We start from the raw sequence: 21709 nt of genomic DNA, 5'->3' as shown, positions 1-21709 counted from the left end.
GTGAGGCGAGTCTAGACTAAAATACAACTGGTAAGAGAGAGTTGCTTGAACACACACGACCTTAAACAGACACAGTGGGCAGGTCATATCTGCTATGGTTAGTAGTCTCTTTCTAGAGAAGACAGAGGACAGGGCATCAATCCACCTGAGTAACACTGCCCTGGTCCTGGGAACCCAAAGCTGGTGCTCTGTGATGACCTAGATGGGTGGGATGGAGAAGGAGGTGGGAGGGCAGCTTAGGAGGGGGAGGACGTATGTGTACCTATGGCTGGTTCATGTTAATGTATAGCAGAAACCGTCACAATATTGTATAGTAATTAAACTCCAATTAAAAATTAAATAAAAATTTTTTTAAATATGCTGCCCTCAAGAGTCAGAGGCAGAATCTCAGCACTCTTTCGTTCTCTCAGTTTCAAAAAGGCTTGAAACTTAGATTGACTGATCATAAAGAGGAAGGACTCCTCTTTTTTCCCCCAACTATCATCCTGTAGAAAGTTATATCCTTCCTAGGCCAGACTCATAGACATGTTAAAAGATGAGCAATAACTGAAGGGCATTTCAGTGACCAAGGCTGGTGGTGCTGCCAAAAGGCTAGTCTCATAATAAAGGTTGGCTTGGACCAATAAAGGCTTCCTTCCTGCTAGGAAATTCATAATACTAAGAATTCTAAAAAAATATTAGAAATAGCAAAAGAACTTTACAAAAAAACAGCAAAAATGTTGATTAATCCATTGATTGAGCCACCCTCTTTGCAAACATTTAAATGGACTATTCAAAACCCTTTGGTCCCCAAATCTATACCTCTTGCAAAATCTCATTAGCCAGGAAGCGACTGTCCCCCTCTTCCACTTTGGGATTGCTTATTGATGTCACATGACCCAAGTCACCTAAAAAAAGAAAAAAGAAGTATAGGTCTTTTAAAGCATGTTTTTCTTAAAACTGGAATAAATGGATTAGAGTCATCAGCATACATTTTGTAGGATAAGAGTATACCAATCAAGTTACAAAACAGACTCGCCAATTTTATACATCACATCAGCAGAGAGAAACCAATCAGCTTCATTTTCAGCGTCTTCCAGGACTACGGGAGAGTCGCTTTCCATCTTATGACAAATGAAGATGTTACCTGAAAAAAAATATAGAACTGTCGTAAGGAATGATTCCTAAACCTTTTCACCTCAAAGATTCTTTTCTGTAAATGACATTTCAATCATCCTCCTCTTCTGTGTGTACAGGTAACAAGACTACCAAGGTTTCTTTTCTTCCATGGAATCTCTCACACTACTTCCAAACAGCTCAGCAATTGATAATACCTATTTCAGTGGAACTTAAACCTCAAACCTCTTTGAAGAGGCTGGTGACCTCAAAACAAAGAAATAATCAACAACACAGGATAGTAACAACATTTCCTTGCATTTCAGATGAATGAGTGCCTTAACCCACTAGTTGTAAACAGTCAGGATGGAGTCTCTTATCTATGCAGTAAATTCAATACTTATTTTCATACTTGGGCTTCACTATCTGGGAGTCTTTTCTTTCTGTCCTCTTGGAGCAATGGGAAAGTAGTTAAAGCTGTTTGACTGGAATGTGGGCAGGGGGAGAGGGATGTGGAGGGATTCTGCCAGCTAACAGCCTCTTTGACAGTCATGTAGGCACAGATTCTGACAACAGTGGGGAAGGAATTCAACACGGCCAGAGGAGCAGAGGAGAGCTGGACTGACTGGGCTTGATGTCCAGGTGCACCATGCCGGAGTTGTGGATGTATTTGAGCCCGAGGGAAATCTGTAGAAGGATGTCCTTGAGTCTGGGCTCTGGGAAATGATTGCCAGACTTTGCATTTTCAGTTACTGCAGCCTGCAAGCTCCCACCTAGGAAAGAACAACAGAATAGCCCCACCGAGTAAGAGAAAAAGGTGTGAATCTTATACATGAAAGCCTAGTACATATTCAATACATTCCTCATGAATGAACTCAGTCGAACAAGTCTCAACTGCTTCAATGTCGGTGTGATATGATGTCTCTCCCATAGACAGAATATCAGCTCCCTGTCTATACCACAAACATATTGGAAAGAATAATTAAGGACCTTTAAAGAGGAAAAAGAAAATGCTATATCCTAGGTAGCTAATATGTGGCTCTATTGCCTTGAGTATGCCCCCAGCTAACATTTAAAAAGCTTCACCTTGTTATCAACAGAAGATCAGTCAGGGCTAGTCATATAGCTACTATGGTATTGATGAATAATTTCATGTTGGTGTCAAGCTAGTGATTATAGGCCATTAGTAACTTTAATGTAATCGATTTCAAGTTTCCTTCCATTAAAACATATATCATGAAATAAGAACATTTAATGATGGCTGACCCAAAGAAAATATAAAACCTCCATGTACACCTAAACCCTCTTTGAGCCACTGTGTGTGTTTATCAACTCTATTACTATTGTCAATAAAAAGATAAGCCCTGAGCTCATCTGACTACCTGACCTCAGATGCCCCTGCCCTAAGGTATTAGAATGCTTCTGAACCTTTTGATTCATTAATTAGCATTTGTCTGTAGCCTCCTCAGTCAAATTAGAGAATTCTGGGACCCCCATCAGTTATAAGGCCTGTAAATCCCCCCTTCAGGTGTGTATCAGAACAGTAGGGTCTGAGATGGTAACTATACTTTAAAGGAAATCTATATTTAAAACTCTCTAATGTAAAATTGAATGTAAAGGTTGAACTGCCACATTCAAATAAATTCAGAACGGAGAATTCAGCACCTTTCAGAAACCAAAAAAAAAAAGGGCGGGGGGCTAAATAGAAGGTTTTTGTTTTTCCCTGGAAATGTCCTTAGGAAAGAATTTATGAACTGTAGGTGACAGTAAAAAGGAAGAATAAGTAAAGAGTGCATTGGGGTTGTTATAAACAAAGCCACCTTGAGGCTAAGTTTGCAGATGAGTTTATGAGATGTGATGGAGGAAAAGGGAGGTTGCATCAAAGCCCCTGGGTCTCCACTAGCCTGGCTGTTCCTTTAGGACAGGCCCACAGCTCATTCATCCTTCCTGTCCCACGGTCTGGCATGTAATCAGTATTTTCTGAACTGAATGTCTATTCTGGTAACAGAGGAAAAAGACTAAGTGAAGGCCCCTATGAAATGTATAGAAAGAAATAAGCATCGTGAGTTACTTAGCATTCCTTTAATATGTTCCTTTAGATTATAAGTAGAGGGATTTCTAATCCCCTGAAGTGTCATGGGTATTTAGTAAGGGGAACTGGACCAGTGATCGCAGCACTTTCAATTACTTAGAATCTCTATAGGTAGTGTTAAAGTTAGCCAAGCAATAAAACTGTAGAACAGAAGTTACTGAAAAGTACTCATTCATATGACTGTATTAGAATATCCTTATTTTGCTTGAGCTAAAACTGATCGTCCACACACTCTTGTGGAACAGCATAATGAACTGTTCTTTACTAAACAGTATTAACAAGAAGTAGCCATTGACAGGGGGCTTCCCCAGGGACTCAGATGGTAAAGAATCCACCTGCCATGCGGAAGACCCAGGCTCGATCCCTGGATCGGGAAGATCCCCTGGAGAAGGGAATGGCTACCCATCCAGTATTCTTGCCTGGAGAATTCCATGTACAGAGGAACCTGGCGGGCTACAGTCTGTGCGGTCGCAAAGTCAGACATGACTGAGTGACTAACATGTTTCACTTCACTTTCATGCATTTGCAGACATAGCAATACTGAATGAACTGTAAGCTTCATCCCTCTTAATCCACCCAGCTGCACTGAAGCCTTAGCTCCGTAACCCAAGGTAGCCCCTGGCATTGGCTCGGTGCCTTAGGAGGTGCCTTAGGAGGAATATGGCCAGCTCCCAGGCAGTTCTTTTCAAACCATCTTTGTGAGATGAGTTGCTGGATTCCTTCCTTTAGATAAATGTATTCGCCCCACTTGGTAGGAGAATAGATACTTCCGAAAAATATATCCTTGTTTTCCTGTCTGCTCATAAGACCTAACAGATGCCAAACCAAAGAAATAGCAAATACCTTCTGACAATGAAATGCAAAAAGCAGGCCAACAGTTCACCAGCATGTCTTATTTATGTTTTTGTATTCTCACTATGCTACTTTGCTGCCAACCACACAAGCCTACTTTTCTGCTGGGAAAATAGTCCCTCATCTGGAGGGAAAATATAACCTGTATTCATGGTGCTCCAACTTCCGGATGTCATATCACTTGAGCAAATGTGAGACCAGTATTCTAGGGGATCATGCTCTGTAAAACTTCTATGCCAGAAGACGTCACAAGAAAACACTGCGATTAGGGAGAGATTGGGCTTCCCCGGTGGTACTAGTGGTAAAGAACCTGCCTGCCAAAGCAGGAGATGTAAGACACACAGGCTTGATCCCTGAATCGAGAAGATCCCTTGGAGGAGGGCATGGCAACCCACACCAGTATTCTTGTCTGGAGAATCCCATGGACAGAGGAGCCTGCGGAACTACAGCCTATAGTGTCACAATGAGTCGGAGATGACTGAAGCGACTGAGCACGCACACACGCAGGGAGAGAGTATCCAGCGCTGAGCCGGTTAGAAGCCTGGTTGTTGCAGAATCAGCCGGCTACTGGAGACCTCAGATTTCTGAGGCTGGCCCAGAGGTGACCTTGTAGGGGACCTTGGCTAGGGTGGTGGAGAGGGTGGAAACTTGTGATTGGTTCAGGGTTTATGAGGGACAAGCGGGAAATCAGATGACTGTTAGTCTCTCACAGTTAAAATCTATGTTATCTACCTCATCTAGTTTATAATTGAGATTAAAACTGTCACCATGCATGTTCCAGCCTGACTGCTACGAGAGGCTGGGTAGAGGGGTTTGGGTCGATATGGGTGGGTAAGGGTGGGTATTGGGAAACAGGGCACAGGATGAAGAGGTGAGATGGAGGAGGAGGGGGAGGATGTGGGCGGAGGGAAAGAAGCCCCGGCTACCTGACACACACTTTGGATTTCTTATCCTTTACTTAGACCCACTCCAGTATGCTTGCCTGGAGAATCCCACGGACAGAGGAGCCTGGCAGGCTACAGTCCATGGGGCACAAGAGTGTGACACCATTTAGCAACTAGACCACCAGCACCACTGTGAAAAGTCTCAACATGGATTACCCTCAACGACAAACAAGATTTGCATGTGTGCGAAGTCACTTCCGTCGTGTCCAACTCTCTGCGACCCTATGCGCTGCAGCCTGCCAGGCTTCTCTGTCCGTGGGATTCTCCAGGCAAGAGTACTGGAGTGGGCTGCTGAGCCGTCCTTCAAAGGGCCTTCCCGACCCAGGGATCAAACTTGTGTCTCTTACCTCTACCCTCATTGGCCTGCGGGGTCCTTTACCACTAGCACCATCCAGGAAGTCCCACAAAAGGGCATGCTTTATTTTCCATTATCAGTTCACATTTGAAAGGTTCAATGTATGTGAATTAGATTTTGCTAAATCACAGTTACGTGTGAGTTGGCAAGTATTGAGTGAAGTTAGCTGAAGCACCACAATGAACAAACACTGATTTCCCATAGTATCTTACATCTAGTCCACACTTGCTGCCTGGCTTTCAATGCCCACTACAGGCTTCCCACACTTCACCTTGCTGGTCTGATTTCCTCCTACAGGGGTCAGCTCAGTCCTGTTTAGTCTCCTTTCTATCTACTAGGCCAGACGTAAGCCCAGTACCATGCTTCCAGCCTGCATGCTAGTCTTCCCTCTGCTTCCATAAGCTCAAGGAATACTCCTGCAAGGTCTCGTTCAAGTCTTAGCTCCTACATGACATTTTCTCAGGCTATGCTAATAGCAAGTATTACCATGTTCTTACTATGTATTCGGACTTAATGATGTGCTAGCGTTTGACACACACTGTTGCTAATTTCGCAAATGACTCCATTAAGTAAATATTACTGTCTCTTTACTCAGTGAGATTAAATGATGACTCAGTGATCCTGAGAGAACTGAAGTGAAGTGAAAGTCACTCAGTCGTGTCTGACTCTTTGCAACCCCATGGACTGCATAGTCCATGGAATTCTCCAGGCCAGAATACTGGAGTGGGTAGCCTTTCCCTTCTCCAGGGGATCTTCCCAACCCAGGGATCGAACCTAGGTCTCCTGCATTGCAAGCAAATTCTTTACCAGCTGAGCCACAAGGGAAGCCCAAAAATACTGGGGTCAGTAGCCTATCCCTTCTCCAGGAGATCTTCCCCACCCAGGAATCAAACTGGGGTCTCCTGCATGGCAGGCAGGTTCTTTACCAGCTGAGCTGTGTGACAGAGCTGGGCTTTGAGCTCCAGTCTGCCGACTCTAAAGCTCAGGCCCATCCCACACTCCCTGCTACCTTTGCCCACATTCCCCCTCTCTGGCCACTTTCTGTGCTCATTATAAGAGAGCAAATGGAATAAAGCTTCTTGAAGTAAGGACTTACCTCACTCCACAGGATTTTGCACCCGAGAGCTTAATACAGTGTCAAGCCGAAGAAGATATTCAAATGTTGAAAAGAATGAGATGATTTTGTAATAGATTGCTTCATCTTATTCTTTTTGAAAATTTGAAACTTTTACATTGCCCCAGTTAAAATTTTACATTGCCCACAGGTTAAAATTAGTTAATTTTGCTTTATTGATGGATTTTTAAATTTGATGTTATCTTTGTTAATAGGTAAATGTTATGGAAATAAAATCAATCTTCTCTATAGAGAGAGGGAAGAAAAAAAGAATAGAGACCCTCAGGTTATGATAAGAAGAAATTAAGAGAAGATGATTAAAAACAAGGTCTCAACTACTCAATCACAAGTATAAGGAAAGGGTCTATTTTGTTTTAACCCAAAGAAACTATTAGAAAAAGGGATTTTGGCTGAGCTTATTAAAGAAAAAAAACTCATGAAGTTCACAAGTAAGGCTATGGGAAAATCAGGCTATAAGGAAATAACAAGGAAGATGCCAAATTATTATTTTGTAGAATATGTGTACCATTTTCTATGCTTCTAGCATCTCATGTTATTTACTTACCTACTGGTGAAAGTAATCATGTATACAGTGTTGAAGCTTTATCACTGATCACTGTCCTCAAAAGCCAGTCTGTCTGGTGGTAACTAAACTCACCCAAAGACAGACTGCACCATTAAAAAAAAACTCAGGGTAGGTGTATATGTTGGGGGGATGCCATTATCCAGTATTGTGAAGTCTCTCAGTTGTGTCCAACTCTTCGTGACCCCATAGACTGTAGCCCACCAGGCTCTTCCATCCATGGGATTCTCCTGGCAAGAATACTGCAGTGGGTTGCCATTTCCTTCTCCAAATTACTGGGGCTAAAATACGTATTACAAAATGTGGATGTATCCTAAAACAATGACAAGCTTCTATCCAATTGATAGCTCTTTCCTACTATATCACTAGACATTTTTATAAAAATGCATTTCCAAGAATAATAATACATAACTGCTGTTATGTAACCCCTTAATTATAGATAAGAACTATTAAATCATGAGTTAGAAATATGTTAATCCAAAGGACCATGCTTTGTGATTTAAGTAGCTCAGAAAAAAGTTTTACTGGTTACTATGTATACATAGTCCTGAAGGACCTAGGAGGATGTATCTGAATCACTAGATTTCAGTCCCAGCACCCTACCCCATGCCCCTACTCTTGTGAGAACACTTAAAGCTCCAAAGTAAGCAGCAGCAAGAAACGTGAACAATCCCCAAACACAGGAATCCACTTCCAAATTAATCAAAAGTTGGCTATGTAAGTTTACCACTCCCTCCTCCAAAATAGTAGAGACTATGGCTTACATCTTTTAGAGCACCTAGTAAATGGTAAAAAGATGATTTATCATCCAAACCACTAGCGTAAAAGCTTTCTAAGTATTAAAGTGTGAAGAACGTGATAGCTCCTGTGTACCAACTACACGTCAGCTTTGAAAGAAACACCTAATAGCATAAGCCTGAGATTCCTTTCCAGCTCAACTCATTTCCTCCAGCTCTCTGCATCCAAGCAAACCAGTAGTACAGACTTTCAGATGTGATTCTGCTATACCTGCTATTAAGTACAAGAAGGAAGCAAAGAGCTTTTTCCCCAAAGACTTAAAAGCTAATCCTCCTTCTCCGTAGATATGAGCCCACTTACGTACCATTGCAGTACTCATTTTGAATGATCATGTAGTCATCTTCTGCCCACGCAGAGTAGTAACGAACCACATGCGGGTGGTGTCCCAGCACCGCATGGGCATAAACTTCATGCATAGCCAGAGTCCTAAGAGATGGGAAAGCACTGAGGAAACTGAAAACAATACACATGCAAAGTCTTTAAAGGCGAGATATGAGGCATTATTCACAGTGGCAGAACATTTGCTGAATGCTTGCTTGCTTACTATCTTAGCACATTTAAGGTTTGTAACTCCTCTATATGACATAGTGACAAGGATGAAGCCTTTAAAAGGTTAAGTGGCCCAAAGTTGAGCTGGTGATAGCAGATCTAAGACCAGAACCTTGGTTGTCCTGGGCCCAAGCCCACGGTTTTTTGATTGAACAGGATACATGTAGAGAGGAATCTTAGGTGTCCATTACCTCAGGAGCAGACTTGTTTTGATTCTAATTTTCACAATCTAAAAACCCTGATGGGCTTAACAAGAAATGGACTTGATTGTGGATATTGTGATGGGCCCTCTACCATCCCTATGAAAGCTAGACGGTTGCTATGTGTGTGCTTAGTCACTCAGTCATGTCCAACTCTTTGCGACCCCTTGGACTGTAGTCTGCCAGGCTCCTGTGTCCTTGGAATTTTCCAGGAAAGATTACTGGAGTGGGTTGCCATTTCCTACTCCAGGGCATCTGCCAGACCCAGGGATCGAACCCGGGTCTCCCATTTCTCCTGAATTGCAGGCAGATTCTTCACCCACTGAGCCGACAGGGAAGCCTTAATTATAGTCAGTACTAAACTCTGCTGGTATGATGTAGCCACAGGGACGGTCCTGAAGACAGATGTCCATTATAGAATAGAAAATCCAACACACAAAAACAGAAGCAAAATGCAGTGCTTGATCGATTTTAGTATATAAATGAAGAATTCCAAAGACTAATTTCAGATTCAGCATTTTAGTATTATATTTCCCAGAGTTCACAAAAAGCAATGGCTGAATCTGAAAATACTTGTTTTCCTTGTGAAAAGGAAGAACTTTTGAACAATTAGTTCTAGGAATGAAATTTAAATTTTTGTTAGTTTTTCCTGGCTTGGAGTTTTTCCAACTTGACTATTGAATTTATTATTAACACAAAGTAGTGGAAACAGTGTCAGACTTTATTTTGAGGGGGCTCCAAAATCACTGCAGATGGTGATTGCAGCCATGAAATTAAAAGATGCTTACTCCTTGGAAGGAAAGTTATGACCAAACTAGATAGCATATTCAAAAGCAGAGACATGACTTTGCCAACTAAGGTCCATCTAGTCAAGGCTATGGTTTTTCCAGTGGTCATGTATGGATGTGAGAGTTGGACTGTGAAGAAAGCTGAGCGCAAAAGAATTGATGCTTTTGAACTGGGGTGTTGGAGAAGACTCTTGAGAGTCCCTTGGACTGCAAGGAGATCCAACCAGTCCATTCTGAAGATCAGCCCTGGATATTCTTTGGAAGGAATGATGCTAAAGCTGAAACTCCAATACTTTGGCCACCTCATGCGAAGAGTTGACTCATTGGAAAAGACTCTGATGCTGGGAGGGATTGTGGGCAGGAGGAGAAGGGGATGACCAAGGATGAGATGGCTGGATGGCATTACGGACTCGATGGATGTGAGTCTGAGTGAACTCCGGGAGATGGTGATGGACAGGGAGGCCTGGTGTGCTGTGATTCATGGGGTCGCAAAGAGTCGGACACAACTGAGCGACTGAACTGAACTGAGAGATAACCAGCGAGTTAACAATAACTCACTGGTTGGTAGTATTTCTGATGAACTACGCAGATACCAGAAGATCCTTTCCTAAATCCATTCATTAGATAAAAAAAGTAGTAAGACCAGTAGTAAAAGCCATGAGAAATACAAAAAAAAAAAAAAAACACAGCATAATTCCAATTGCTCATGGTATATTTCAGGAAATAACTTATCTCTGATCTTGAAAATTCAGAAAGGTTACAAATGTGAGACAACTTTCTGTGGTAAGGTTGACTTTTTTAAAGTAGCAAATGACATCACTGCTCTTACTCAAAATGTTTTGATAAATCCAAGTGTGTATTTATAGTACATTTTAAAGGTACTCACTCATCTGATAATCCTCCTAAAGGTTTCGTCGAGCGTTTTATTGCATAAACACATCCATCCAGCCTCTTAATGCACTTGTAGACTGTACCAAAGTCCCCGACCCCAATTTTTTCTACCTCCAAGAATTCTTTTTCATAGCGGGAAGCCATGTTGGTTTCTCGTAAAACACATCTCTGAAATATTTTAGCAAAAAGTGAAATATTTTAGAATAAAATTAAGGCATATTAGATCCCTCAATTTCCCTAAGTCTCCAAAAAGACTTTTGAGGCAAATCCATTGGAGTCTGTCTGTGTCAATATTCATGGTGGCAAGAACCACCCCTTTCCCACCGCCCTGCCACACTTGCTGACTACCTTCTGTGTGCTCTTTATAGCCTTCCATACAACTCTGCACCGACACTTCTCTTGGCTAACTTATTAAACCTTACTCTGTATTATTTCCTGTTTGGGTTTTCTTCCCTATGTTTGTCCCTAGAGGGAACACTGCCCCCATAGCCAAAGCTACTGTCCTCAGCGGAAAGGAGTGACGGGCTCTTGGAGGAGGACGCCAAACAGAACACCTCTCTTTGACTCTCGTTTACTTTTCTCACGCTCTGGCTGCTAATGTTTCATCTTAAGTGCAATAAACATACTTTTTAGTGTGCTTCCCCCAAAGCCTTAGTCTAGAGAACAAAATTGTCAAATTGACTTATTTCAGACTGTGTGCTCAGCTACAGCAACCGCTCCCCCTACTGGCCAACCGTGACATCACTCACTGCTCTCATAGGTAAGGAACTCGAGCAAGTCACTGAACTCCTGTATCAGTTTTCTCATTTGTCAGACGAGGATCAGAGCAACTATGTCTCATGGTCCTTTCAAATATTGGTTGCAAGGACCTGGACGCCACTGAAATTGCTAACATTTTCACTCACTTCACTTGCAGCTCTAGAGTCAATTTGGCAACTGTGGAACAAGTGAATATTAATATATCTACAGACCTTTGCATCCCACTCAGAAGCCAGTCAGCTCATGACAAATGGGCAGAGCAGTTCATTTTGCTTACGTAGGACTAGATTTCTTTTATTACATGTTTTTTAACTTATATCTTATTAAATATATACTTAACCTATAACATTGTATAAATTTAAGGTGTACAACCTGTTGATTTGATACATTTATATATTATTAGCCAACATCTCCATAATGCTGCATTTTTATAACTTATTTTTATGGTGGGAATATTAGAGATCTAGTTTCAGGCTTAATGGCTGTAATATACACTGCTACCTATATCAACTATATACTGTGCATTAGAGCTCTAGGACTTATTTATCTACTTGTTGCAAGTCTGTGCCTTTAAATAACATCTCTCCTATCTCCCCACCCTCTAGCCCCTACTAACATTTTACCCTGTTTTTATGAGTTTGGCTTTTTTGGATTCCACATTTAAGTGATATCGTACAGTATTTGTGTGACTTATTTCACTTAGCATAATGCCCTCAAGGTTTCTCCATGTGGTCAACAATGGAAGGCATTTCTTCTTTCTCATGAATAATACGTGATACATACATAGATAGATAAATGATAGATCAATCAATCATTCTATCTTGGCTACTGTGAATAATGCTATAATAAGTATGGTAGTGCATATATCTCTGACGTCCTTTGAGTATATACCCCAAAGTGGAGTTGCTGAATCGTGTGATAGTTATACTTTTAACTTTTTGAGGAAACTCTTTATTGTTTCCCATAGTGAGTGAACCAATTTATATTCCCATTGATGGTGAACAAAGATTTCCTTTTATCCACATCTTTTCCAGCACTTGTTATTTCTTGTCTTTTTGACAATAGTCATTCTAACAGTCGTAGGTAATATCTCATGCTTTTGATTTTCATTTCGCTGATGATTATTGATGTTTAACATCTTTTTTATTTAACTGTTGACCACTGGGTGCCTTTTTTTTGGAAAAATGTCTATTCAGATCCTCTACCATGTTTTAATCAGATTATTTGTGGAGGTTTTTTTTATTGTTATTGAGCTGTACAATTTTTTAAATTATTTTGGATGTTAACTTCTTATCTGATATATGGTTTGCAAAAAACTCTCACATTCTATTGGTTGCCTTTTCATTTTGCTATTTCTTTTACTGTGTAGAACTTTTAAGTTTGACATAGTTCCACTTGTTGATTTTTACTTTTATTGTATATCCAAAAAATCACTGCCAAATAAAACTGTCATTATTTTCAGATGATATGATTTTATATATAGAAAATTTCAAAGACTCAATAAAAAGACTTTTAGAACTAAAAAAAGAAAATTACATGTATCACGAATACATATAAATTCTCAGTAAACAGTAGCTATGATGATGGAAATATCCATAGATTTATAAGAATCTCAGTTCAAACTGATTCATCTCTGTGAAATCACCTTTTCCCAATATCTCCATTAGCAAGAACTTTTCCCATCTAACTTTAAATGTTTAAAAAATCTTGACTCTTACCAGCTTTTCATTTTCAACATCCAGGCCCAGTCAGTCTTCATCAACAAGATCGATAATTTTCCTTGCCCTTACCAATCTCAAGCTCAATTTCCTCCACCTCTGGACTTGCTCCAGCTGCCAGCCCTTTCTCTGTCTCCTCTATCAGAGGCCTGTAGGCTCTGGTAGTGCTTACCTGCTCCCTTATATCCTCATCTCAGACACCAAGTACCAGCTTACTATCCATATCACCTCTTCCCCATCCTCCTCCCTGCCCTGTACGGACACTGAACATTATAATATCATGAAAACATGCCTATGTCCAACATGTCATCTTGATGGCAATTTAATATTCCACTGACTTTATGGTCTAATTTACTTAACCATTCTTCCATTACTGGATATTTGGTACTTCCTCTATTTTCTTTTCTTTTTCTGCTCTTATAGTTAAGGCTGAAACAAACATCTCTGGTGGTAATATTTACGGCATTATTTTCTTAGTTTAGATTATCAAATGAGTGATACTAGATCAAAGATTCTGAACATTATAAAATCAGTAAATATTGACACATTTAAGAGCTAAAACTTTTACATATAAACCTCTGGCTTTATGCTATTTTTCTGTTTTTGTTTTTTTTTTTCTTTTTGGACCTTAGATATCTTGATGTTCCTTTTACTTCGGTACCCCAGCAATACAGAACTTTCCCCCAGATCAAAGACAGAAACAGTAGCTTTGAATTTAAGAACAGTCCAAGGTAATGATTCAGCAGTATAGATGTTAGACACTGCCTGAAAAAGTAACAACTAGCTAAGACTATAGACCCTGATTACAGTCCAGATAAATTCACCTGCAAGACATATTTACTACAAGTGTCAAGGTTTGGGAAGGGAGGAAGGGAGGGAGAAAGAAGAGGTATTAGAATGAAATGGCTGTGTTACAACAGCTGGTCCAAAGAGCAGTGCTCACCTTAGCAGGCAGCCCTTGTTCTCCCTTGCCTTCTCCTGGACTGGATTCCTCACTTGGGGGGGAAAAAAATGATTATCAATGTATGATTAACACTTACGGACCCTGGTACTGTGCTAGGTTTGGGTACAGTACAAGTAAATAAGACAATTATTCTCCTTCTTCAATCCATATTTAGAAGCAGGAATAAACAGAACTTTTTAATATAAGAACTTAGGACAGTATTAAAAACAAGACATGAAGGCTACTCTAGATAGTACTATGTACTCTATTTTGAAAGTAAAAGACTTTCTGCAAAAAAGAGGATATATAAGCTAAGATTCCAAAAATGAGGAGGAAACAGCTAAGAGAAAAGAAAAAGGGTTTCAGACAAATAGAACAAGGTATGCTGAGATGTGGAGTCAAGAGAGCTTACAGGACATGTGAGAAACTCTAAGGCTGTTCTCCCCAACAGTATAATGCGTCCCCTGCCCTACTTTCCTTCCCCAGGGCCTGGCCTGTCTTAGGCTCACGAGCTGACTGTAGGCATAGCAAAATGCACTCTAATCCTAGCTAAGATGTTTTCAATTACTTTTCAATAAGCTGAAGTCTCTGATGGATATTCTCTTTTGGCATGAGCAGATGCCTTCTGGAATCTTTAAGCAAAATTTCAGTTTCTAGATCAGTTAGGTTTCTTTTCTGGACAAGGACAGGATCAAAATGGCAAATGGAGGACATTATATTCACACAAAGAAATTGATGCAGGCAAACTTGTGACTTAAATTTAATACTACATTCTAATCTTTATAAAATAACACCACCACAGTGAAAAAGAAGGGAAAATACTGTCTCAGAATCACTAAATGATTTTATGAAAGCATCATCACTTTTAGAGCCAGGAATTCAAATCAGCAGTCTTTTCCTGCTAGCTTCAGTGAGAGATGAATCCATTCACTCTGCAGGTTTACAAAGAATCCTGAAGAGCTAAAAACCAGTGGAATATTCAGTAACAAGAATAGATCCAGTGTACTTGTGCTCGAGTCCTATTTACTTAAGATCCAAGAAACAGTATTGAGAAAAACCTATTCTGGCTACAAGGCTGATTAACATATGGTCACTGATTCCAAAAGAACACAACACGTTAAATGCTCTGTAGACTTTAAGATGGTTAGTTCTACCTTTATTTTGCCAAGTACATCTGAGCACAAAAGACTGGCCTGTTTTAGAGGTGCTTCTATTCTATTAAAAAAAAAAAAAAAGCAGCACTGAAGATAAAGAAATGTCCTTGAGGGACTTCCTTGATGGTCTTGTGGTTATGATTCCTCATTTCATTAAAGGGGGCACAGGTTCCCCCATCCGTGGTCAGGGAACTAAGATCCCACATGCAGCCAAAAAATAAATAAATAGAAATGAAAGGAAGTACCCCTTCATTCCCTCACATATGGATAGGGTCACTTAAAAAAAAAAAAGCCCCTGAGTAATCTGCAAACTCCTTATGTAGCCAATTTCTGCCACTGAGTGACCTTTCTAGAATAGTGTAGTCAGCTTTGCATCTATTAGCACCTCCAAAAGCAACACTCTTTTTCTGTTCAGCCAATCTTCCATCACCTGCAGAGGAGTTCGAATTCTGGCTCTGTAGCTCTCATTGCCAGTCATACCACTGAATTCAAAACAGCGATGTACTCTCTGAAATGAGAACACCTTCCCCAACTGCAAGCTTCACTGTAACCAGAGGGGAGCCCTTGAGAGCAATTCCACCGCCTGTTCGACTTCCTAATATTAAAGTCAGATCTTCACTTACTCTGCTCTCTTCTTTCAAAGAGAAAGTATTTTACCGTGCACTTCGTTATGGAAAGGTGTTAGGATCTCTGTGATGAAGGTTATAGCCAACACTGACATTTAGGAAGGAGGGGATACATAAACACGATGTTTATCATTCAAACAGACATTGTTTATTGCTAGTCTTTAACACTCTCCTTTCCTTTTGACAATAGTAAGACCAGTTCTCAAGAGTCATAACAGGATACTTACAGATCGCCTCGGGTTTTCCTCTTGCCATTGGATTTAAGGAATTGTTTTCTATAGGACTTCGGAGTGAAGGGGTTAATGTTGACCAGAGCCATTGAGGTCATCTCATCGATGAAGGGGCCGGGTGTGAGCTTCAGATGCTTAGAGCTTCGGGGGAGAGGCTTCCCTGTTGAAGAAATCATTGACTGGCTCACCTGGCCCTGAATGAGGATAACAAAAGGCACATCAGAATGGAGTTAATTTAAAAAAAAAAAAAGATTCTGTATCAGTTAGGTAGTTAACACTTGAACCAAAAAAAAAAGCTATTGCTGAAAGGGATCTTAGAGGGTACCTGGTACAGTGCAAACTAGTTGCATCGTAACTAGTCCTCTTGTGAAACATCTTGATTCTTGGGATCCACACAGCAATCTGCACTTTCATTTTAATGTTTTTTTTTTTAATCATGGTAAAAGTCACAGAATATAAAACATACTATTTTAACCATATTACCTGTATGGTACGTTCAGCATGTTCGGTGGCAGTAAGTACATTCATGTTGGTGTACAACCCTCACACAATCTGTACTTGTGTCAAGCTCCACCCCCTTCCCCTGGGCGATTCTGGCTACCCAGCTATGAGACCACCAGTTCTAGTCCTACCTCCAGCTTTTTAAAGGTGACACTGAAGCTTAGACAAACACAGATGACTCTAAAAGACCCGGCACTTTGGTTCCCAGAGTGTATATTTTAATTTCCCCTCAGTCATTCATTCCAATATCTGTTGCCTCCTAAGTAGCACATGGGCTTCCCTGGTGGCTCAGACAGTAAAGGATTTGCCTGCAATTCTGGAGACCTGGGTTCTTGCTGGGCTGGGTGCTGAAGGATGAATTCCAGCTCTTAAAAAACATGAAGTCCACTAGTCAGCAGCTCACAACCACTTTGTAAGGGAAAGATTTCATAGACTAAGCATGGAAGAAGTTTCCAATTCCACTTAAAATGTAGCACCAGTTGAGAGAAGCTCCATGAAATGGGGTAGAAAGATTGAAAAGGAATAGTCTAAGCCCTTAAGATGCAAGGCTCTGCAAGGGCTGTTTAACTAGCATACTAATCCATAGGAAAATGTGCAGGACTTACCACTCCCAGTGGGTACAGTGAAAGAGCACCAGCCTAAAACCTAACCAGAATTAAATCAAACCACAGAGGTAAGAAATCAAAGAATTCTGATGAGACAGCAGCATGCTATCATGACCTAAGCACCAGGAGCCAGAGGAATGGCTGTGTTATAGATTCAAGAGGACAGTAGTAGACCCAGGGGCCAAGATATTACCTCACAGTATAATTACTGTGGGTTTCCCCAGTGGCTCGGATGGTAAAGAATCCACCTGCAGTGCAGGAGATCCGGGTTCAATCTCTGGGTCAGGAAAATCCCCTGGAGAAGGGAGTGGCTACCCACTTCAGTATTCTTCCTTGGAGAATTCCATGGACAGAAGAGCCTGGCTGACTACAGTCCATGAGGTCACAAAGAGTAGGACACAACTGAGTCCCTAACTATAGCCATTGTGTTGTGAGGCTCTTTCAAAAGGAATTCTACCATTTTGATTGTCTCTGCCCATGACTTTTGAGTGTAAAAGCTGAAGCTAGGTTACAACATGACTCACTACACAAAGAGGTAATTAAAATGTGAGTCTACAAAGAACGTATCCTGAACTTATTTATAAATACTCATTAAATGATTAATAGAAGCAGAAATGAAGGAAGCAACAGAGTACACATAGTAACCTAACATTGTTTTAAATGAAGGAAAAATGGACTCCGTGAAGAGTTTTGATAAGGGCTTACATAGGTCTTATGCTTGCCTGGTGGCTCAGAGGTTAAAGCGTCTACCCACAGTGCAGGAGACCTGGGTTCGATCCCTGGGTCGGGAAGATCCCCTGGAGAAGGAAATGGCAACCCACTCCAGTATTCTTGCCTGAAGAATCCCACGGATGGAGTAGACTACACAGTCCATGGGGTCGCAAAGGGTTGGACATGACTGAGCGACTTAACTAACTACATAGGTCTTAGAGTTCAGAGGGCCAACAACCTTGGGGCTATCATTGTTCAAAGCCATCAACAACAATCAATTTTCCCATAAGTTTACTGTAAGTTTACTGTTGAGCATTGGTTCAAAAGAAATAAAACTACACAATATGGTATTTCTCAATGGTCAATGTGATTCAGGAAGCGAATTTAGAATTATAGTAAATCATTTTCTGAAAGTTTTGTGTGTGTGTGTGTGATGCTGATTATCACAGAAAATAAAATACACCTGTCGTGTATGAGGCAGTCGGGCACCCACTCCTGGAACAGGGCACATAATTCCAGTTGATGCAATTCAAGGACAACAAAAAGGGCCTAGAAACTTTTCAGCTAAAAGTAAGGGAAAGTGTTTGTATCAAGGCAGACAGTACCAGAATTCCTAGTCCAGAAATATGAGGGCTGATTTTGTGAACACCACTTAAAATATAGGGAAAGATATTAATACAGATGTTATTGCCAGAGTGATAGAATTATGAGTAATCCTTTTGAAATCCCAAAGAATACAGTTTGCAAGAAGATTTATGATGAAAATGAGCTCTGCTTGGAAATAAAACAGACTGAAAACATGGAAAGAGGACCAGGTGGAAAGTAAAAGTGTGTCCCATAGAGTATAGCTAGTTCTGTGTAAGTAGCAGCTCTTATGACAGGTGATTAAGAGAAAGGAAGGAAATTTGGGGAATAGCTCCTTGACTTTTGAAGATGGTGAGAGAAGGTGGCAACCTCCCGTAAGACACACATCACAGGGACTGGGAAAGACTTTTAAGGCCTAGTACCAACCAGTCCATCCTGAAGGAGATCAGTGCTGGGTGTTCATTGGAAGGACTGATGCTGAAGCTGAAACTCCAATACTGTGGCCACCTGATGCGAAGAGTTGACTCATTGGAAAAGACCCTGAGGCTGGGAGGAATTGGAGGCAGGAGAAGAAGGGGACGACAGAGGATGAGATGGTTGGATGGCATCACCGACTCGATGGACATGAGTCTGAATGAACTCCGGGAGTTGGTGATGGATGGGGAGGCTTGGCGTGCTGTGATTCATGGGGTTGCATAAAGTCAGACACAACTGAGCGGCTGAACTGAACTGAACCAACTGTTAGCTTCCTGACGCCTGAATCCCTGCTACAGTATTCCTACACTAGTCATCAACTAGTGTTCCATGCATTTAGCCACAGGGAACTTGCTACCTCCTAAGGAAACTCTTCTATATCTAGATAATTCTGCTAGGAAGTCCTTGTGGTGACCTGGTCATTTCCCATGATTTCTGGCCCTGTCCCTGCAGCAAGGATGAATTAAGCCAACCCTCCTTCGCTCTGCATCCCTGTCTTTAGTACATGTATGTTGTGTGTTCAGTCACGTGCAACTCTTTGCAGCCCCATGGACTGTAGCCCACAAGTCTCCTCTGTCCATGAGACTTTCCAGGCAAGAATACTGGAGTGGGTTACCATTCCCTTCTCCAGGGGATCTTCCCGACTGAGGGATCCAACCCACAGCTGCTGTATCTCCTGCACTGGCAGGTTGACTCTTTCCCACTGAGCCACCCGGGAAGCCCATGTTTAGTATAACATCACCAAGTACCATCACCCTGGTACTCTCTCCTCTGATCGTGATCCCAGCTATATTTTTCATAAAGTGTATACTTTTTCAGTTGCTTTCCAGTTTCCCTCCCAAGCTCTGTTTTCTTTCTGTCCCTTAAATCTTGGTGTTTCTACAGTTCCTAACTTGTACCACTTCTCTTCTTACTCTGGCAGACACGTTACATAAACTTAAACACACCCATGGCTTCAACAGCTTCCTAAATGCCGGTGATATCCAAGTATAGCTCTCCAACTGGGGTTGTTTTCCTGCAGTGTAGAGCCATGTATCCAACAACTTACACCATATCTCTTTCTCCAAACCCATACATCCTCTAACGTCACCTACCTTGATTCAAAGTACCACCTACTCAATCAGACAAGCAGGAAGCCTCACAGCCCCTGAGACCACTCCTTTCCCGGGGACCCCTCCCTTAAGTCAGTTACCAGTTCCTAAATATCTCTCAGTTTACCAAGTCCAACACTGTCCTAGTTCAGGCCTTTTTGAGAAAAGGCCCTTCTCTTTTCTCAACAGATCTATTGGGAACACTGCCCTGCCTCATTAGTCTCTCCCACTCCATTCCATCCTTCACATGAAAGTCATGATTTCTCAGAAATGTCTCTGACCAAAACCACTTAATGGCTGTCTCAACACTTTCAGGATAAAATCCTGGTCAAGCTCCTACCTACCTACCTACCTACCCTGGCCCCTCTGCCTGCCCTCTCGCATACCCAGACCCCTGCTGCTCTGAATAACATGGAGTTTTCCAGGTGTGGCATGATCTTTTCCCTCCAGGACTCAGTAGATATTTTTCCCCCGGCCTTGAGTTCTCAATCCTTCTCTTTCTAGCAAACTCCAACTCATTCTGTAAGATTGCTCTCAAATATTGCTTTCTTTGGAAAGGTTCCCTGGTTGTCTTGAGACTTCATGTCTCGTTAGTTTTCACCACACTACCGCTCCTCTAGCATACCTGCCCTTAACTTACTATTGCTTACTATTATATATCTTTTTCAATCTGTCTCCCAGAATGATGGAAATAAAAACAAAAAAAAAAAGACAAATGGGACCTAATTAAACTCAAAAGCCTTTGCACAGCAAAGGAAACCCTAAACAAAATTAAAAGACAGACCTCAGATTGGGAGAAAACATTTGCAAATGATGCGATCGACAAGAGATTTAGCCTCCAAAATTGACAAACAGCTCGTGAGGCTTAATGTCATTGAAACAAACAATCCAATCAAAAACTGGGCAGAAGGAAGACCTGAATAGACATTTGTCAAAAAAAAGACAGACAGATGGCCAAGAGGCACATGAAAAGATGTTCAACGTCACTAATTATTAGAGAAATGCAAGTCAAAAACTACAATGAGCTTTTGCCTCACACCATTTTGCAGGCGCTTACTGAGGCAGTGCGTGGCTTATCAGCAGAAGGTCTGCGAGCGTATCAAGGTGTTAAAAGTCTTCAGCGAATGGATGAAAATACACATACCATGCCTCCTCCTTGCCTGTGCACTCTCGCTCAGAACCATATGCTCTCAATCCACTCTCCCCCTAATTGCCAAGTGTTAAAACCATACCTACTTTCATTGACCTTCTTATACTTGCTTTACTTTCATTTCTTTCCTGACCAGCTACTGAGAAGCAATCCACCCGGAGAACTCTGACCACCCCTGAATCACCTACCACGTGGTATCTGCAGACACAGCTCCCCTCCTGGAGACTGCCATATGCTCCCAGCCCACAGTGGGTTCTCAAAAAATAAATGGATGATTGATTGGTTATTGGGACCGTTGAAAACCCCACAGATGGATGCATGAAGATATGAAAGTAGCTTGTCTACCATTCAGACAGGAAGCCTGGTATTTCCTGGCAGACGTGGCAGCCACCCTCAGCAGGTACAAAGGAGACCTCTGACAGTGACTGTGCGGCCATCGGAAGCAGAGATGCTATTACCATGATCTTAAGTGCCTCAAGCTGAGCCAGCAGGAAGCAGAGCTAATTCCAGGCCTAAGGCTCTTGTGCCATGGCACCAGTCTATCAGAGGTACCCCTGCCCGGTCCTAGCTTTAACAGAATGCATGATACAATGGGAGACCAAGCACAGCAAAAGAAAGGAAGATGCTTTCTCGGGACTTTTGCTTGTTTGCCATCCTCAGCTTATAAAGTAGTATCAATGTCACCTCTTTGTTCACCTATGAGAGCCTGTTCCTCACTAGACCAAGAAAGGGTGAAGACTTCTTTCTGAAAAGAGCATTAGCAAAGATATATATATGTTCAAACAGTGAAGTAAACGTATTAGGCAATAATAGTAAATAATCACAGAAAAATAGAGCCAGTTGGCATAATGGAAAGAACAATAGACTAAGCTCCAAAGATTGTGTATCCAGTCCTTTCACT

General features: G+C 41.5%; 1 protein-coding gene across 1 annotated transcript in view; it reads right to left on the bottom strand.

Moving 5' to 3' along the window:
• The window catches only part of WEE2 (WEE2 oocyte meiosis inhibiting kinase), a 34643-nt gene that overhangs the window by 11988 nt on the left and 946 nt on the right, over positions 1 to 21709 (bottom strand). The window contains exons 2-8 of the mRNA XM_004008116.6: positions 15689 to 15885; positions 13682 to 13733; positions 10257 to 10429; positions 8138 to 8259; positions 1722 to 1868; positions 1019 to 1126; positions 802 to 887 (exon numbers count right to left, since the gene is read on the bottom strand). Of these exons, the coding sequence (XP_004008165.2) occupies positions 802 to 887; positions 1019 to 1126; positions 1722 to 1868; positions 8138 to 8259; positions 10257 to 10429; positions 13682 to 13733; positions 15689 to 15885 (885 nt within the window). The remainder of the gene's footprint in view (positions 1 to 801; positions 888 to 1018; positions 1127 to 1721; positions 1869 to 8137; positions 8260 to 10256; positions 10430 to 13681; positions 13734 to 15688; positions 15886 to 21709) is intronic.

Source organism: Ovis aries, chromosome 4 (assembly GCF_016772045.2).
Source record: "Ovis aries strain OAR_USU_Benz2616 breed Rambouillet chromosome 4, ARS-UI_Ramb_v3.0, whole genome shotgun sequence".
Taxonomy (NCBI): Eukaryota; Metazoa; Chordata; class Mammalia; order Artiodactyla; family Bovidae; genus Ovis; species Ovis aries.
The sequence above is the reverse complement of the archived record's forward strand: the minus strand, read 5'-3'. Positions and strand labels throughout refer to the sequence as shown.